The 18,731-nt window shown below is 31.4% G+C and overlaps 3 protein-coding genes across 6 annotated transcripts in view; all 3 read right to left on the reverse strand.

Annotated features, from left to right (window-relative positions):
* LOC115881185 (guanine nucleotide exchange factor subunit Rich) overlaps positions 1–12,232 on the reverse strand; it is a 50,119-nt gene extending 37,887 nt beyond the window's left edge. Inside the window, exons 1-22 of one of the 4 annotated variants that reach the window (XM_030898587.1) lie at positions 11,946–12,232; positions 11,780–11,887; positions 11,574–11,726; positions 11,338–11,521; positions 11,148–11,281; positions 11,003–11,094; positions 10,676–10,949; positions 10,460–10,618; positions 10,200–10,409; positions 9,777–10,137; positions 9,435–9,718; positions 9,236–9,383; positions 9,076–9,185; positions 8,896–9,027; positions 8,579–8,818; positions 8,404–8,518; positions 8,075–8,351; positions 6,071–6,136; positions 5,595–5,845; positions 5,194–5,523; positions 4,255–4,621; positions 3,682–4,116 (exon numbers count right to left, since the gene is read on the reverse strand). In XM_030898587.1, the coding sequence (XP_030754447.1) occupies positions 3,765–4,116; positions 4,255–4,621; positions 5,194–5,523; positions 5,595–5,845; positions 6,071–6,136; positions 8,075–8,351; positions 8,404–8,518; positions 8,579–8,818; positions 8,896–9,027; positions 9,076–9,185; positions 9,236–9,383; positions 9,435–9,718; positions 9,777–10,137; positions 10,200–10,409; positions 10,460–10,618; positions 10,676–10,949; positions 11,003–11,094; positions 11,148–11,281; positions 11,338–11,521; positions 11,574–11,726; positions 11,780–11,887; positions 11,946–12,086 (4,488 nt within the window). In that variant the 5' untranslated portion in view covers positions 12,087–12,232 and the 3' untranslated portion in view covers positions 3,682–3,764. Of the gene's footprint in view, positions 1–3,681; positions 4,117–4,254; positions 4,637–5,193; positions 5,524–5,594; positions 5,846–6,070; positions 6,137–8,074; positions 8,352–8,403; positions 8,519–8,578; positions 8,819–8,895; positions 9,028–9,075; positions 9,186–9,235; positions 9,384–9,434; positions 9,719–9,776; positions 10,138–10,199; positions 10,410–10,459; positions 10,619–10,675; positions 10,950–11,002; positions 11,095–11,147; positions 11,282–11,337; positions 11,522–11,573; positions 11,727–11,779; positions 11,888–11,945 lie in introns of those variants that run through there. The other 3 variants (XM_030898586.1, XM_030898588.1, XM_030898589.1) reach the window with 3 other exon arrangements.
* Positions 12,233–12,597: 365 nt separating this feature from the next.
* Positions 12,598–13,927, reverse strand: LOC115881189. Its single transcript, XM_030898596.1, has 3 exons — positions 13,909–13,927; positions 13,209–13,310; positions 12,598–13,082 (listed from the first exon to the last, which is right to left on the reverse strand). Exons 2-3 carry the CDS (start codon positions 13,230–13,232, stop codon positions 12,783–12,785), a joined length of 324 nt encoding a protein of 107 aa, XP_030754456.1. The 5' UTR covers positions 13,233–13,310; positions 13,909–13,927; the 3' UTR covers positions 12,598–12,782.
* Positions 13,928–14,886: 959 nt separating this feature from the next.
* Positions 14,887–17,604, reverse strand: LOC115881190 (zinc finger protein ZPR1). Its single transcript, XM_030898597.1, has 8 exons — positions 17,525–17,604; positions 17,314–17,436; positions 17,012–17,264; positions 16,270–16,427; positions 15,925–16,210; positions 15,520–15,680; positions 15,193–15,462; positions 14,887–15,140 (listed from the first exon to the last, which is right to left on the reverse strand). The coding sequence occupies exons 2-8, from the start codon at positions 17,410–17,412 to the stop codon at positions 15,018–15,020; spliced, it is 1,350 nt and encodes a 449-aa protein (XP_030754457.1). The 5' UTR covers positions 17,413–17,436; positions 17,525–17,604; the 3' UTR covers positions 14,887–15,017.
* Between the last annotated feature and the right edge of the window lie 1,127 nt (positions 17,605–18,731).

Consider the following 18,731-nt stretch of genomic DNA (forward strand, 5'->3'; position numbering starts at 1 on the left):
ACTTGTTATTCAAACAGATATTCTATTTAATTTATTTTATACATCCTATATAACTAGTAAAATCTGTAATTTTTATCTCAAAATTCCTTATTAATAATTAAAATCTTTCAACTATGTATAATTAAGACAGAATAAGTAACAATAATTGTTGAGGATCCGGCAATAGTGCGTCGGGCACCTGTAGCTCCTAGAATAAAAAACTTGGAAATTTTGTTTAAGTGCAAACCTAAAGTATGTACTAGAATGTATTTCAGGAAAATATTTTAACTATTACAGGGTGGCTCAAAAAAGTGTGAGTAGATCGGGATGACTTTTCTTAAAAGTAACATCTTGTATATTATTTCATTTTTGGCTTCCTTTCAGATACCTAATACCTAATCACAAGATATGAGTATAAATATATTTCGATAGTTTGAGAGATATTAATAAATAAAGAAAAAATATATATTTTTCAGCCATTCTTAAAAAATTATTAAAAATACAAGAACTGTCCTGAAATCAAAACTATATTTATTAATACCTCTGAAATCTCTAAAACTATCGAAATATATTTACTCATATCCTAGTAATATGTAAAGTGGTCTGAAAGAAAGCCAAAAATGCAATAATATACAAGGTGTTCCATTTGAAAAAAATAATCCCGATCCGCTCACACTTTTTTGAGCCACCCTGTGGTAGTTAAATATTTTCCTGAAATACATCCTAGTACATACTTTAGGTCTGCACTTCCACAAACAAAATTCCCAAGTCGTTTATTCTAGGAGCTACAGATGCCCGACGCACTATTGCCGGACCCTGTATAGATTAATAAAGCTTTATCGATAAGTAAAGCTTTCGGAAACCATTATAGAAATGAAAACAATGTTACTGTCAACTATTTTTTACCAATCACCAGCGATTCGTATTATCCGATAAACGGAGTATAATAATATATAATATATAATAATAATATATAATAATAATATCGTATTGTCGGATACACATGAAAATCCTGATAGTTTCTGACAGGGAGTTTTGAAATAAACATTACAGACATTTGTCATATATGGCATTACAGATTCATTAAACAAAGTATATATCATATAAAGTGTGTTTCAAGAAATGTGCCATCTCTAGTGGAAAGATTTCCCACACAAAAATAAGATTTATTTGTCATATCAACATGAGTCCGATTCTGCTTCGTTTCGTAGCTACAGGCGGTTAAAGTCTTCATCTTTTTTCGATTTATTATAAAAAGTTTCTTTCAAGTGCTATAAAAAATATGTGCGCCACTGTTTTTTTTGTTCGTAAGCAAAATTGTGTAGACAGTTAAATACTGATGAAGAAAAGTTTTCTCTTGATATTTTGTAGATTTGTAGTCCTTGATGATATAAACGTAATTTAATTAATTTCAATTCCAAACCAAACCATAATCCAATTCTAATAGCAACCTTCAAAAAACTTTAATGCCATTAACTTGCCAAAATATTAAATAAGTACTCATTGATTCCTCATCAAAAAATATAAAAAAAGTTCCTATGAACATAGGAATGCATAGTTTTAAAGTTACAGGATGTTAAAACTTTTAAAAAATTGCCTTTTGTAATAATTATCTTAAATACCATTATTTTTGGGGGAATTTGCTGTAGGTAGCACAGACAGTGCATCAGTGCTATAAATTAAAAAAATAGTAATAAATTACATTAAATAAATAATTTATTAATTTTATTTTTATTTTAATTTTACTAATTGTGATTAATAGAATTGCGTTTATCTCATCGAGGAGATCAAAATGGACAAAATATCAAGAGACAACTTTTAATTGGCACTAAATGTCCTACACACTTTTGGTAATAAGAGGAATTAGGTGAGTGACGCACATGTTTTTTTAGAAAAAATATTCCAGGTGATAATTTCAATATATTCCAATTTTTGCATTAAAATATGTAGCACTCATAATAACTTTTATCCTCAAAATTTCATTCAAGTCGCTAAAAGCACTTAGAAAAAAATATATAATTATAATAAATCGAAAAAAAATGAGGACTTTAACCTCACAATGCAAAATCAAAGAAACAAACCAGACCCGTGTTGATATGAAAAATAAATCTTATTTTTACGTGAGGAATCTCCCCACAAGATGACACATATTTTTTGAACACTGTATAATTATCTTAATGAATATGTTTCCAAAAGCTTCTGTAAACAAGAACCATTAACCTAATAGGACTACTCATTCGGCTTAGTGCGTGGCCGCACATGAGGCGTACAGCATTGCAATATAAATATAAATGCATTTAAGTAAACTGAAGTGGCTCCACATACAGCGTAGCGTATTACGGATTGACGCATATTTGCTCACACTGTACGCACTCCTTTCCGCCATACGCTACGCTAAAAGCTTTATGTCGGACCGCGCACTTGAGTGTCTGCTATTTGCACGCGCAAACTCCTCGCTCTGTGACGTCAGCTGCAGCCCTCGACTGTCGGTGTAAACCAGGAACTGCCGTTCTTAAAAATGCATTAGCCCACGGCCAGACAGAAATCTTTTTTAGCATTTTGAAATTTAGAAAGCTACGGCTGACGTCACAACTATCAGCTGCCGATCGAGAAGTGGCGAACGTACGCCTTATAAGGATGAGCTATCCTATTAGTTTACCGTTCTTGACATGTATACTAATACAAATCAAATATTTTTTTGGCAATCACCTTTTTGCACATGACCCACTTTCAGTCTTAACATTGACTTTCTGAAGCCAGAGCTTATTATAATATGTGCAAAATACTTGTATTTGCTTTTCGATTTGTTTTCTTTACTAAATTATTCAGTACATTGTGTATTGCATTTAAAATGGACGAAATTTTTGGTTGGTTTAATTGAAAATATGTTACACTACATAAAAACCCATTCACTTAATCAAAGTCATTTTATCTTGTCATCCTTCAAAATATCAACTTTTATTATATTTAATCATAATGGACATTGTCTTTCAAATCATTGTTCTTTTTATACTATATTAATATTACAGTAATATGTATAATTCTTCAATAGCTTTTCGAAAAAATGTGGTGTTGAGCTTCAGTAAGTCAAAATAAATGTTAATAAAATATAAAGTAAAAAATGAGATAGATATACAGTTGCATCAACAACTATGTTACCTGGAAAATGTTGACACACAGCGACAGCCATAGTAATATTCAAAAATATTGTTTTTATGTCTCTCTATTTTCATATAATCATATTGACAGGTCCAGGGGAAAAACTTGATAAGCACCAATTTTTTAATTTTAGGATTTTACAATATTATAGTAGGTCTAACTAGTCCCTACAAAATGTATAAACTCTGCAAGGCAATAAGTTGTTAAATTCTATGATATATGCCTAGTAAAAATCTAGAATATATGGAACCTGATAACCACCAGCCATCTAGTGCTCTCCTGTAAAATTAGTAAAATGGCGCTTATCATGTTTTTCCTCTGGATCCTTCAATAATTATAAATAATGTGTATATTTCTAAAATGGCACGGCAAAAAATATTCATCAGAACATGTGTATATATTATAAAACAAAATTATAGAATAACAATAAACACCTCGTTAGTACTCCCACTATATTTTACAAACATATTCCGTTATATAACACCTTTATATAAACAAATACACAGTAGTTTGCAAAACACCGACAATAAAATATAAAATTAAATAAATATATATTTAATGTATTACTATATTTTTAACATGGACTAAAACTAAGCAAAAAAAAACACGTAAATATTTTTACGTATTTAAGATATCACACACCCGGTACTCTCGGGTATAATAGTATTTTCTACGTGATTTTCTACAGGGGATTCGCCTGTACTAGTAGGACCTACATCGCTATTTAGTTTGTTACTAGAAACACTAACGTTGCTAGAAGTGCTTTTCTTACTTTTTACAGGTACATTCTGATTGGCCGTGTCTTGACTCTGACTAGTCTTTCGAGGACGTGGTTTCTGAAGAGTTACCTTGTTCAAACTAGCAGATACGGCCTGTTGGTACTCGACGATTTGTTGGTGTTGAATCTTGGTTTCGAGTATCCTCGTTAAGACGGATACCTGGTTTTGGATAGCGATCATGAAAGCTTTATATCCCAAACTAATAAAACAAAAAACATAAATATATTATATACCGCCCGTTATTGTTTCAAATAATTGTAATTTATCAATAATTTGTGTAGAAAAAAAATGTTATTGCTAGTTTCTAATCTGTCATTGAGAATCTACATACACTTACCATTCTGTATTCGTCCAATAATTCAAAATTAACAATCCCTGTCGAAGTCTAGAAACAATTTCTATTGACTGATCTGGAGATTTAGCTGCGTTCACCGTCCTCAGAACGGCCATGGCGTCTCTAAGTAATACCGATATCAACAAAGACCATTCCAAACAACTTGCTTCCATAAACAGCTGCAGTAAGTACCTCAACTGTATTTCCGACTTATGTGATCCTCTGCTGTCGGTATTCGATAGTTGTTCCAGGATTTGAGTTGAAGGAACTTCCCAATTTTCAGTTCCTGGACTGGAAACTATGTCTTCACCCCAAACCGAACTTACCGTACTCATTATAGATTCGTCTATGGCATTATTCGTTTGTAGAGCTGTAGTGGGTAAACCTTTGGAATTAAAACACTTAGATATAAAATTTCAGAATAGGCAAGCACACACAAGGAACCGTTAAAAGATATACCTTGTCTAAGAAAATAATAATGAAAAAGAGTCAAGTCACAGGATACTTTAGCTGTATATAATTGTCATTAAGCGTCGCTTCATTTTAAAAGTAAGCATCCAAAATTTTTGGATCTTAAAATAGTGAGGGATGTGTTTCCCGATATTTTAAAAACATCGATAATTCGCTAACGATATACGATGTTTCAACATGGATCTCAAAGGGTCATAGATCGATGTTAACATAACACTGAACCCATATGGACGGGGTATTATAACGCGTCGTTGAGAGGAAGGTTAATGTATGGTTAATGTCATTCCTAACGACGCGACGTTTGTGTATATTGAAGAATATGGTTAAGGACTGTCCAGGTAGGTGAATGTAATTTCTCATAAAATATATACCTATCTAATTATTAGATCTATGATCATAGGAAATAGGTCACAAAAGGAATGAAAGCGAAATTTGAGAGTAGAGTTATACTCATAAGAGATATTCACTTACCTAGATTTAGATTTGCACTAAAATGATCGGCAGCTGATTCTGCTCCAAAAAATAAATGTTCCTTCTCTTGTGGACTTGAACTGTCATTTGTGGGATTTACCTTTTCGTTAGGACTGTGATTCTCTAAGTCCAAGTCTATTTCATCAGCTATCTGACTGGACTGTTCCAAGGTACTAAGTGGAGTTATCAGTCCTCTGCCGGGCAAACCCTGGAAACTCATATACCCACTATCTCCCACTCTACTTGACGAAGTCGGATAGTTAAAAACGTCCAGTTTTAGCGAACGTAGCTGGTCTTCAAGAATTTGTGTTTCTCCTAAAGACTGAGCCCCTATAATCCAAAAATGCGATAATACGATACCAGTAATGTAAAGGTTTCAGCTAAATAGGTTAATTGCTTACTGGATGACAAAGTTGATGGTGTAGGATAGGGCCATTGGAATTCTTCATGAAGCTGCTTCAGAGCTTTGACAAAATCGTCAATTCTAGCGGCTCTGTCGCGTTCTTTTGCCAGCCAAGCCACCAAATGAAAATCAAGATGAGCCGCAAAATATCCCAGATCCGTTAAACGATGACTCGATAGCAACCTCCTCGCATGTTTTTGTAGAATGACGTCTATGAAAAATTCTTCTGCAGTATTATTAGGCGTCGTTCTAGAAACAAATTAATGATAAAAATCTACCAGGCGAACATAAAAAAATAAATATGATACAGTACAAACATAGCATAAACATTGTGTATAAGCGGTGATACCTGAATTCGTGGCGTCAACTGTAATACCCCACCTCACAAAAGCTATAAAAAATACGTGATATAGACGTTTAAGCTTACAGTGTGGTATGCTCGAAAACAATAATATTTTCCGAAAAATTACTCACAATTTAAAAATGTTCCGCCAATAGGACGACAGCGGCTTGAAACTACTAAAACGTTTTCTTACATAACTAGAAAAAATAGATCAATACTCTTTAAAAAAACTAACTCAAGTGTTGCCTATCGTCTGGGGTAGATTTAATTATATACCTGAATTTTTCATCAGTACATCGAGTTATTGTCGGTACCAAGGCTACTAATAAACTAATACATACATAAAATATAGAAACAGATAGGAAATAAAAAAAAATAGCTCTAATATATGCCTCTCCTATATTAAAATAATTACAAATTTCACTGAAATATATAAAAATAAGATCAAGTTTGATTTGTATTAATCATTGGTCATTAGAACTACTGCTACATTAAGTTCTTAATGATAAAAACATACCTCATAAATAATTTTGATTTATTTTATATATATTTTTTATGCAGCGACAATGAATAAAACAATAACAAAGTATATATAAAACATACGAAACTATTATTTATAAAATCTATGAAATAAAAATAATTTTTATGAAATTAAAAACTTTATTCATACTCTCAAAATTCGATCATCAGTTTTTGGGACTATTTAAACTACCTACTACTACATAGAGTTATAGACTATACCGTCGTCAATAAAATCATCAAAGTCTGAAGGAAATAGAAGTATGCCTTGTAAATAATTTCGATTTAATTTAGTTATACATCCTCATCTGAACATTTTATTCCGAATGAACGAACGCTCACTCCTATGCTTGGAAAATGAAAATGTCTCTCTGCGCCGAACAGAACGCGCTAAACATTTTGCCTCCGCCGCGCCGCGCCGTTTATAAATGAAGGCTTGAAGTAAATAATGTTCTACGCGCCAAAAAAACCGTTTGTCTAGTTTTATTTGTAAAATGTCCTAAGTTCCATAACGAACAACATATATAAAGCGCTAAGTGCCACGGCTATTAAATTGTATTGAAAAAAATTCTCAACAGAGACCACCGCCCGTTCTTATACTTTGGTTATGAAACAAAAAATTTTGTTTATCTCGAAATAATGATTTTGGCACTTAGAACATTATTTACTTCAAGTCTTCAAATATGCCTTATTAAAGAAGCTTGTTGTAGTAGAGATGGTAAACTCGGCGATTTTCAATAACAGTCCTGTTCCGTTCTTGGTACAGTTCCAAATACCTGTCTTCATAACTACATAATATACCTGTCTTCATAACTTTCATAACATACAGTGATCGAGTAACGCCGCCGTCACGCGTCAGCAGCGGTCATGTATCTACATCGATTTAGAGGTGTGTAGTTCGTTCTGTAGTTCGTGAACGAACTATTTCCAGTGAACTATTCCGACCCCGGAAAGAAAGGAACTAGTTCCCTGTTTCTTAAAAGACTAGTTCCTCAAGGCCTATTTCGAGAACCGAGACTGTGACCGAGATATATTAATATGCGATAGAGGCCAGTGCGATCGTAGCCAATGCTAGGCAAAAGTGGGGAGTCCCAACCGCCAAAAAGAAAAAAGCTTGAAGTGAGGAAAAACGCAATTTCTTCGTAAAATAAGAGAGAAAACTTCATATTTATCATTTAGCTTTACCTACATGTGTCAGTATTAAGTATTTTATTACTTGCTCCAATTGATTTGTGATTTCTAATCGAGTTTCTTTTTTAATTTTCTGTTTTTAGACAAACATAGAGATTATTTGCGTAGACCTATGCCTGAGGCGCGCACCGCTATTTTAATTTGATAGAGCACGTTCTGTTCGTTCCAACTAAAATGTTCAAATGAGGATGCACCTTTATAGATATTTTTGAAGCATAGCAATGAAAAATTCAATTACTTGAAATATTATTTTTCAGCCATTTGAACTACTTATTGTATAAACTTGCTGATAAAAATCTGAAGAAAAAATGCTTTTGAACACAAACATGCCTGGTAAATAATTTAATTTTAGTTTCATTAATGTTTTATTAAGCGACAGTAATAAATAGCAATAAAGATAAGTAAAAAAGATATATAATGCTTACTTTGTGTCTGCTTTGGCGTTTGATGAAGAAGGGACGGATTTCTTGCGATTTGATTTGGGAGATTCTTGTAAAGCATTCATTTTGTCAACACTGTTGTTGGGTTTTTCAACTACTTTTGGCGATATTGTTGTACTGTACGATCGAACCCTCGAACTCTGCACGTTCCCTAATATAACAGATATATCTTCAGCGTTTGGGCTTACTGGAGGAGTCTGAAGGTTGTTCAGCTTGCTGGGAAGTATAAAAGAGTTTCTTGGAGATTCTACATCGTTTGGATCTAAAATATAAATAATTGCAGCGAATTATAAAAAATACTATTACAATAGTACCGATAGCTCTTAGAAATCTGACCAAATCCTTGGCCAATTCCCATTTTGATTGATTTAAAGCAGTGTTAAGTAACATGGTTGCATATTGCCTACTCACCGAAGAGGTTTCCAGGTTCTAAAAACCAAAACAAAATACAGAAGATATTTTTCTCTTGCTGAAAAAAACTATTCAAACCTGTAAAATTATTAAATATGATGCTGCTGTGTCCAAATTACTCTTATCCATACATTCTTGAAACAAATCTTTTGGTTTGCCGGCAGCTGAAAACAAATAAGGCCACAGAGCAATTTCAGTTTTTCGTGCACACTGCACGACAGTTTGTAGATAAACTGGAAACTCCATAATAAATTCTATGACACTTGGTAGTTGGGCATCGGGTATAGGTTCCTTACTAGTAGCCTCTTCTTCTAAAACCTAAAATTTTAAGTTAATAAAATTGATAATCAAAATAAAGTCATAATTTCTATGTTTCTTTTAAAAAATGCAAATACCTCATGAAGAAGTAGTTCTAATGAATGAGGAAAATATGGTAAACTCATGCAACTTTTAGCTATTTCCCAAGCATGAAATCCTAAATTTCTTCTTATAAGTTGTCTTAATATTTGATGCAAGTAAACTTGACTCTGAAAATAAATCATCAGTTTTGAAAAGTCACTTGTTTCATGGCTTACAGTTCTTTGAAGAACACAGAAAGGCAGTGAAAATGGTGAATTTAAATCGGATGTATATAAAACTGTATCATTTTCGGCGCCGAGTATTATAGCATCTTCAAATAATATCGCTAAAAATTTTGCAATTAAAATTAGAATTTTTATTAAAGTACATAATTACCTAAAGGGTAAATTTTTAAATGAAATGGAAGCATAATTCTTTTTGACATAAAACTATGAGGCTTATCTCCATCCCTTGGATATAAAGGTAGCCACACTCTCATTCCATGAGATCCACAGAAAAGCCACAAGGATTCTGTCAAATGAGCCTAAAAACCAACATTAAAAAATACTATACATTATTTTAAATAATAACTCACTTTTTCTTGATGAGTAATAGCTGGCACCCAAACATTTTCAACACAACTAGCTAATACTGTAGGCATGAGGCAGGTAAATCTTTCACCTTTTCTAATTTCTCTTTGGACTAACAACAATCTACCACTCACATTTAACACAATACTTTCTGGTATTCTTGGATTACTATTCTTGCCACTAGTTTCAGTTCTCAGAGCTGTCAAAGTAACTGATACTATACAAGCAGGGTGAACAGCTAACGCTGATGCATCTATAGCTTGAACTTTTATGAGATCTATATCACCAGCTACAATACATAATACAATGAAAGTCAAAATCCAAAATATATAGGTAGCAATTATAACCTGAATCATTTTGATTAAGTCTCCAAATACAAACTTGTGCATCTGAACTAAAAGTAATCAGCTGGTCTTGTAAAATATTTATTAACAAAATTGGAGCATTAACAGGAATTATTTTTGCAAATTTATTGTCTAATTTGCATTCTTTTGAGTAAAATCTTAGTTCATCTGAATTATCTATGATGCTGTAACATCCCAGAATAATATAATCCCTCCACCACAACAATCCTCCAGCAACAATAAAATCTTTTTCTTGAGTTTCATTTCCAAACAATTTCCATCTTCTGGTTTGCAAGGAATAGTGGGCTACACCTGTCCTACCTGCTATAACAATATTTTGACCATCTATGTCTATACCTGAATACTGAATTATAAAGATATCTTAATTAAAACTTGAAAATTAGAAATACTAATTTAATTATCTACCCGAATTGGCCAGTTAGTAGCAGAATATGTGGAAGGAATTGGAATAACAAGCCACTGTCTACCTTCAGCTAATGTAGTTGTAAAAATAGTATTATCTCCAAAAACAGAATCATCACGATTTGATCTTTCTGAAAATGTTTTGATTAAATTTTCTGATGAATTTATATACAGTTTGTCTTCTCCTTGCAAATACAGATGACTCTGTTGGCTCTAAAAATATAACTATTAATGCTGAAAAACAATTTTAGGCAATCACTTACCATACAAGGATTAATTGTTAATGCACTTTTTGCAAAATCCAAAAGAATTAAATCAGACTCATTCTGAGAAAGATTATTATTATCAACTGTACGGTTTTCTGAGTCATATGTATTGCTTTTTCTTACCATCCATAACTGATAACCTTCAGTTGCAAAATCCTGAAAAAATAAATGATATTATGAACACAACCATCTTCTTCTACCTTTAAAAATTACCAATGACATTATTTGTAAAGGATTCCATTTTTGTATGTCAATATTCAAACCATAGTCCCAACCAAGAGAACACATAAGTAATGCACCAAATGTAGACCACATTGCTAAGCCCCCTTGCTGCCAGGTAGCTACTAAAGCACATCCATCTGGGGTCCATATTACATTGCCTACTGATCCTGGACAGCCAGGGTAATCCTTACTACTTAGAAGACAATTATGTGAAACTTCCAGTCCACCAGTACTGTCATCAACATAATAAACTATACATTCAGAGCTACAAAAACAATATTATAACATAAGCATTTTAAGTTGATAAAAAATGCTTACTTTGACCTTCCAAAGGTAATTAATCTATATTTGTGATTAATAGTAGTACAGGTAGCGTCTTCAATATGTTGAGCCCATATTCCTTGCACTTGCTAAAATAATGTTGTTAACTGTTTACAAATGCCTAAATAAATATTTAACTTACATTTGGGTCAAATTTTAAAGAAGATGCTGTAAGAAATGCTGCTCTTCCATCATTAAGCACTATAGAAAATCCTCCAACTAACGGAGAATATTCAATATCAATTATATAAGTATTATCTTCCACTATAGGTATTGCTAAAAAAAAATAAAAAAATATCACTTAGAAGATCAACTTAAAAGAAATATTGAACCTTTAGAAACTTGTTGATTGATACAGAATGGTATCCTTCTTAAATCTAATGTATAATCCCTGTTTTGAGTCCCATCCCATTTATATCTCAGTACATGATTTTCAGTAGTAGATAACATTATTTCAGACATTGTTATACAAACAATTCCTGTTATTTTTCCATCCCATACTAGAGCTTCTTCAGTCTACAAATAAATATTACTTCTATGAGCATTACATAATTTTCAATATACTTACTATTTGCAAAGACAGGGGAGGTATAGTTTCTTTAATAAATAGTTCGGCACTATCTCTTCTTAAGTTAGCATGAGGAGAGTCAGTCTGGATATACAACCCTTTTTGATTTGATATAACATTTAGCGTATAAAGTAAAAGATGTCCTTCTGAGGTCTATAATAAACTAATTTTATTACTAAATAAATATTTAAATTTAAACACCTTACAGCAACAACAATTTTACTTGAATCTGGTTTCCATTCTGCTATAATATTGGTTCCAAATTTTGATAGAGATTCTGTATTTCGCCGATGAAATACAATTGGCACACAAGGCTGAAATATTAGTGTGCAAGATATTTACAAATAAAATCAAAATTTATTATAAATTTACCTTACAAAACCATATTGCTAATATATCATCTGTTAAAATTGCTACTAAAATACGATCTCTGTTACATTTCACTTGTTTTAATGAACACTGACCTAAATCCGGAACCTGAACAACTTTTGGCCACCCGATCGGAAAATACATTGTTTATATAGAAAATCAACTCATAACTTTTAATATACAAGCATTCAAAAAGTTAAGAACTATAAAATTTTTAAAACGATACAAAAAACTGTTTTGTAGCTTTTTTTGTCATGTTGTACTTAAACGTCAAAAACACACCATAGAGTGATTTGAAAAAAACTGGTAGACAAAATGTCCTATGTAAACCAACTATTTTAGTCAAGGATGGGGCATAAATACAAGCTTAATCTTTGCTTAATACATGTACGGAGGCTTTTTAAGCCCGTAAACTAGTAAAATTTTTAAGTAGTTAAATGAAAATATGAAGAATGTAAAGGATCAGAGAGGGGAAAGGATGGGGGAGAGGGGAGTGAAAAACAGTATGAAAATTGAAAATCGAAAACAGTTTTATTAACTGTGTTTATTAAGTAAGAAGTAATTAACACAGTAATTAAGTAAGAAGGGTGTAGGATGCACGGACAAAGAATGGGTGTAGGGAAACAAAGAGGCATTATTTTAGTCTAATTTTTTATATGTATAAGATTTTTCATTCAGTTATAATTATTATTATTTCAGTTAATTATTCTATGATGTGCAGAGACAACTACCTCTCTGCTATGTGTAAGATATAAGTATTACGGCACTTAAATGCGTTCTACCATTTCAGAAAATTTTGATTTAATTTCTTAGAAATTAATTATTTTTTACATATTCTATCTAAGGATTTAAATAATCAAGTCCATTTAGATGCCCTTCATCTCTTTGCTGTTGTTGAGCTAATCTTTCTCTGTCGTATCCGTCTATTCCCAATCCTAATCTCTCAATTGCTTTTTCACCCAAATATCCATTTAATTCCTGATACTGCCTGGATCTTCTTACTGCAATGTCTGGATCAAAAGGCCAGTCAACAGATTTGTGTAGAACTGGATGACCAGCAATATTAAACTGAATAACGTCCTTTATTAAAGTTAAGGGTTCAGAATTTGTTAATGGTACTGAACAAAGGGCAACAAGTAGCTAAAAAATAATTTATGGTAAAAGAAAAAAGAGAAACTTACCTAATCATAGAAAAAAAAACAAAAGTCAGTTTATTAAAATAAAAAATAAGCTACGACTATTTTAACTAAAAAAAAATTAACCTACCAGCGTTATTAACACTTTACTCATGGTTTATCTTTTATCAGGAGGAATACCTAAATCTTACGTGAGAGTCTATCGCACTATGCAAAAAGGGAAAGCTTCTTTCTATATAACGATAAATTTTAACCAATTTAACAGTGGCATCAATTGAGAAATAAACTTTACATGACACTCGTTTCATAAGTAAATTAATATTTAATGATTCCAATGATAAATGATTAAATATTTCGTTATTCCTGTTATAGGAATGCTTTAATGTCCAATTGCAAAAGATACTTTAGTATATATATATATATATATATATATATATATATATATATATATATATATATATATATATATATACTATATATATATATATATATATATATCATAAATAAATTATATTTAAACGTTCTGTGTCTGTTTACATAACTTCAGGGACTGTTTCAAGCCAAAGTACTTTTTAATATCACCTTGTATACTATATAACTATATTATAGAAAACAGCTTTATCAAAGATAACTTTCACTTTCCTTTTGTGATGTGCAATTTCCGTAAGTACATATACCAGAGTATATACATAATGATCGAGGATAATTTCACATTTTTAGTAAAGCTAAGCTATGCGCTGACAGGGAATTTTCGAACAATCATAAAATAATCTAATTAACATGTTTATAGAATTGTTAATTTTGTGAATACTTTGGAAAAATTTACCAACACAGTTATATAGTTAGAATCAGTGCACTGTTTGCTTGTCATAGTTGCTTGTTTTTTATCAATCCATGTATCCATAAATCCATGTTTAAATGCTTAGTTTAAAATCGTTTAAATCAGAGGTTTAAATCACGTTAATATTTAAATATTCCGATAGGCTTTAAAAAATAACAATAGATGGCGCTGGACAAATTTTTAAATTCAACGCAGAATACTTTTTTTTATTTAAGTAGAAGTCTTCTTAATACCAGTAAATACATTATAGATGGCGCAGCTATCCTTTCTTCTTTAAATTCTTCTTTATTAATAGTGGTGGCGCTCCCTCTTCCAACAATATCATCTTGTCATCTAAAATGTTTATATATGATGTGAGATTTGACTCTGGATTTGACCTAATGTCAGATTTTGTTATTCAGCGATCAAATAGCCCCCAACTCTCAAATTTGGGTAAAGGCTCAAGAGTAATTAGAATAAGTAGTAAGAGTCGTATTTGGCATTTATACCAATATTATAATTGGCCGGATAACCTTGGCAGCTGTAGCCATAAACCAATAATATAATGTAGCCTATTTCAAAACCTAACCTTCAAATAAATAGTTGAAAAGGGCTGTTCGGCTGTTCAGGCAGGGCAGGTAAAACGTTAAAAGTAGATTTTTATCCAGACTTTTATAAACCCTTTTCATAAATATATATATTTATAAATAAAAATGTATTTAATGTATTATTTGGACGAAAGTGGTAAAAGAATTTATACTTTGAAGGTAACAATCGAATATAGTTTGCGAAAGAACCTGTAATGCATTTTTACTTTTATAGAAAATAGATCCTTATGGCAAACCAACTCAGTCGGCTCATCCAGGTAAATAAATTTTATATATTTAAGTATGTTAGATTTATTAACTTTAACACTCTTTAGCTCGATTTTCGCCTGAAGATAAGTACTCTAAGGAACGAATAATAATTAAAAGTCGCTTTGGTATTCTCAAGACACAAACACCAGAACCTGTTTATTAAATCATATATATTTTTTTAATAAGTCAATATTCCTTTTATATTTCATATATATGTTCTCATTATCAATGTGTTTTATATTTATATAAATCAAAATAAATGTTATGATTCTTCATAGTTTTCTATTTTCATATCATTTAATCCTAATTCTTCATTTTGTTCAAAACTTCTTTCATAATGTGTTATGCTTAATTGATTATCTAGTTCATCGCTATCCTTCATACTCTATGAAATAAATATTTTACTAAAAAAAATGTTTCATATTAAGGTGTGTTACCTGTATATAACTATTTCCACATGGGTCATCAAGAATAATAGTAACAGGAAATTTGATTTCTATTATTTCATCAAATTTTTTAAGAAAAGTTTCAAATTGTTCCTTCGTTCTTCTTTCCTCCGAGTCACCAAATATGTGGGAATGTGTTGGATCATTTAACTGATCTTTTATTGCCAAACATAGACCTTCAATTGTTGTAAAGCGCCCTCCTAAGGCATGTGGCCCGACTTCTAAGTCTAATTCAGGTATTTTTAAGTCACAGGTCTCTGACTAATAAAAGAAAAAGTGAAGATAATAGTAGATATATCATTTTAATATAAAAGCAACCTTTAAAACATCTCTAGTTAAGTCGTTCTTGGTTTTTACTTCAACTTCTATATGAACGCCTGTAGGTTCGATTCCTGTTCCTGATTTGATTTCATTAGTCTTATTGCCACAGACATCACAAATTGTAGCCATTATAACAACAGATTTAAAATGTGGAATATCTAACTCTGAATTAAAGAACATACATATACCTACATATTATGAGTGTCCGTACACGGGTTTTCTGGGTTTCAAAGTGGAAGTGTCTCGATCTCCAAGCAAATCTGCCTCCACTCTACCTTCGTATTTACATTCGTGGACCTACTATTATCTACAAAGGAAGTAGAGTTCGAGATGCTTTCGCTTCGAGTTTGAGACTTGAATTCGAGAGATTAAGTGATTAAATTTATGCGCAAAAAAGGATACTTGTCACTTTCATATTAGTTTGACATGGTGAATTACAATTTGGACAATTTGTTGGAAAATGTAAAACTTCTCCTTCAATATCCTCTAGTGTAAATTCACCTTCTTTAATAGGATGCAGGATAGATGGTTCACTTTTTTTCTCACCGGTAACCTCTTCTTGACTAAAAATATTTAAAGCATGATCTTGTTCTTTTGATCGTTTGAAATATTCATATGTGCAATTGCAATCTGTTTTAGGAGCATTAGGATTCTCAATAAAACTATTTCCTGATATATCTTCAAGAATCTAAAATAGGATTTTTGTTTTATATGTATTTCTAACATAAAGAAAAACATCATTTATACTAAAGTAAAAGTGTCTTGCAGATTTTTTAAATTTTCTAATTTCTTTATAAAGTTATCAATTTCCTTGGCAGCTTCAGGGAGCTGATTTCTCCTCGCAACTTGATCTTGATTTAAACCAGCAATACATCTACTTATTACTCCTTCTATAGTTGTGATTTCTGTAATTTACTTTGGTTAGTAACTATTTGTACAACTTCTATTTTAAATAAAGGATGCGGGGAAAAAAACAGATGTCACTTTTTATTGAAAATTTGAGTAGGCGCTATTGAATTTATCTCACTGCAGATGTACACCGAACAGTAAATATGGGGTAGTCTAGAGTAAAATATTATTTAATATATACCTTCATGGAAAAGAGACAGCCTTAGAAATATATTTATTTCATGTAAAAAAATCAAAGATAATTTACACATGCCAGAACAAACAAAATAAAAATGATATAAATATTTTATTTTTGTCCCCTTACCTGCCTCCAGAGGTTTTACTTTGACTTTATATTTTTATTATATATAAGCTTTGTCCAAGCGTTCAGGTAAAAAGCAGTGATGTTATGTAAATATATGTAAAGTACAATATCAGATTTTGTCATAGTCTACTTTATGTCATAGTCACATTTACTTTCATGTAAACAAGTTCCATATAGATAAATATTTAGAAAAATATTTCGTTTTGTTATTAAAATTGAATTTATTCAGTTTGAAAATTGAGGTTTTTTCCCTGTACCCTTCAAAAATAAAATTACCTCCTTTTTGTGTTTGAGATGGGATTTCAAAATCTAAATCTGGTATTTTTATATTTGTGTAATCACTTTTCACTAATTGTCGATTTAGATCACGTTTCTCTTTTACTTCCAAAGTAATTTTGACTCCTTTTTCAGGAATAACACTGCCCGATTGTACTTCATTATTTTCATATCCGCAATCATTGCAACTGAATGACATTAATACTACTTCCTTGTAAAATGGTATCTTAGTTAACAATAGCCTTGTTTGTCCCTAAAATTACCTTTTTAAAGAAACAAATTTATTTATCTATCGTTCTCACATTTCCATGACAGTTCATACACATTGAATCAACTATTGTGGTTTCGGGTTCTGAATCTTCTGCTGTTAAATCTCTAAATAATGGCTGGTTATCCATCATATTTAAAAATGATCTTTAATATATCTAAATGTGATATATATATTTTATATATATAAAATAAACGTAGGAGATTAGAATAAAAGCGTAGATCAAAAGGTATAAAAACTCTTACATCAACCCCGTGCATCAACCACAACCACACCACAGAACCACACATCAACCATAAACACAACATAAACATAAAACGTCATCGTAATGAGGTTAATCTTTGTTTTTCTTCGTTATTCTTCTTCTCTTTCGTTTAATGGCATTAAGCTACCAGAATTCGGCCTTGTTGCTGAACTGAGAAAGTGTCCTTTTTGCTGTTAAGGCTAATCATGGGCTAATCAGGGTTGCCACAAGCTACACAATTGTGTATTTTGCTGCACATTTGCTTCCATGACTGCACAGCAAGGATATATAGAAGAAGGATATTCAACTCCCTATAGCGGGCTATGTTGGAAAATATGCCGTATTTTGTCGAGGAAGACGATTTCGTCACGACCAATGAGCGTCGAGTATTTGAAATTGAAAACATATAAATTGACGGTAACCTATGTTTTTTGACTCATTTCACTGACAGATGTGGTGAGATTATTATTGTAATTTATAGATCCAAACGTTTTTTGAAAAAATAATGTATTAGAACACTTTGTGTGCGTTTAATTAGGTCGAACATATTATAAACGATAAATCAACTTAATTAAAAGCATACAAAGTGTTCTTATGTCGGATATTAATTAAAAAATATATTAAAAAGACTAGAAATAGTATAAATATATTAAGTTGTTACAGTTATAATTTAATCTTTGGCGGTTTTCAGCAAATAGCAGGCAGTTTTACATCATTTTCCTCTCTTTGAAGTGAATTGGAAACGGCTATATAATTTTGGTGTAGGCAAGATTCCCAGTTTGTTTCCGTTTGAGACCTGAAATAATAAAAACAAATTAAATTAGATGTAATCATCTGCTGATCATGCTAATATAACACAACGCGCGTCCTTAATTCCTTACATGCACCGTAAAAATTAAATAACTGCTCAGCAAGTAGCATTTATTAGCAGTACTAATTTAAAATCTATAACTGTAAGTAGATATGTTTAATTTACTTACCATTGTATCCTTCGGAAACCAGGTGTACAACAATTAAACTCCATGATAAAAAAATAATTAAGAGTCTATACAAAACACAAATTGTCCCACCATTTTTAAAAAACATTGTCTAAAACAGAATACTGGCAAAAACTCTGAAGGAATTTAATTTTACAATAATTCGACAAATCAAAACGAAATCAAACCGTAAAATCACAAGAAAAGCGTCTCTGAGTGACAGTTAAAAAT

Source organism: Sitophilus oryzae, unplaced genomic scaffold (genome assembly GCF_002938485.1).
Source record: "Sitophilus oryzae breed Bouriz unplaced genomic scaffold, Soryzae_2.0 scaffold_1701_pilon_pilon, whole genome shotgun sequence".
Lineage (NCBI taxonomy): Eukaryota > Metazoa > Arthropoda > Insecta > Coleoptera > Curculionidae > Sitophilus > Sitophilus oryzae.

What these genes read in the sequence shown, in the direction of transcription:
- LOC115881190 (XM_030898597.1), bottom strand. Translation starts at nt 17,412, where the DNA reads ATGATGGATAACCAGCCATTATTTAGAGATTTAACAGCAGAAGATTCA. An exon ending in AACTAATATGAAAGTGACAA is followed by an intron (nt 15,681 to 15,924) that starts GTATCCTTTTTT and finishes ATTCAGAGTTAG; the next exon opens with ATATTCCACATTTTAAATCT. An exon ending in GTGGAAATAGTTATATACAG is followed by an intron (nt 15,141 to 15,192) that starts GTAACACACCTT and finishes TTTATTTCATAG; the next exon opens with AGTATGAAGGATAGCGATGA.
- LOC115881189 (XM_030898596.1), bottom strand. Translation starts at nt 13,232, where the DNA reads ATGAGTAAAGTGTTAATAACGCTG. An exon ending in GTAAAGTGTTAATAACGCTG is followed by an intron (nt 13,083 to 13,208) that starts GTAGGTTAATTT and finishes ATTATTTTTTAG; the next exon opens with CTACTTGTTGCCCTTTGTTC.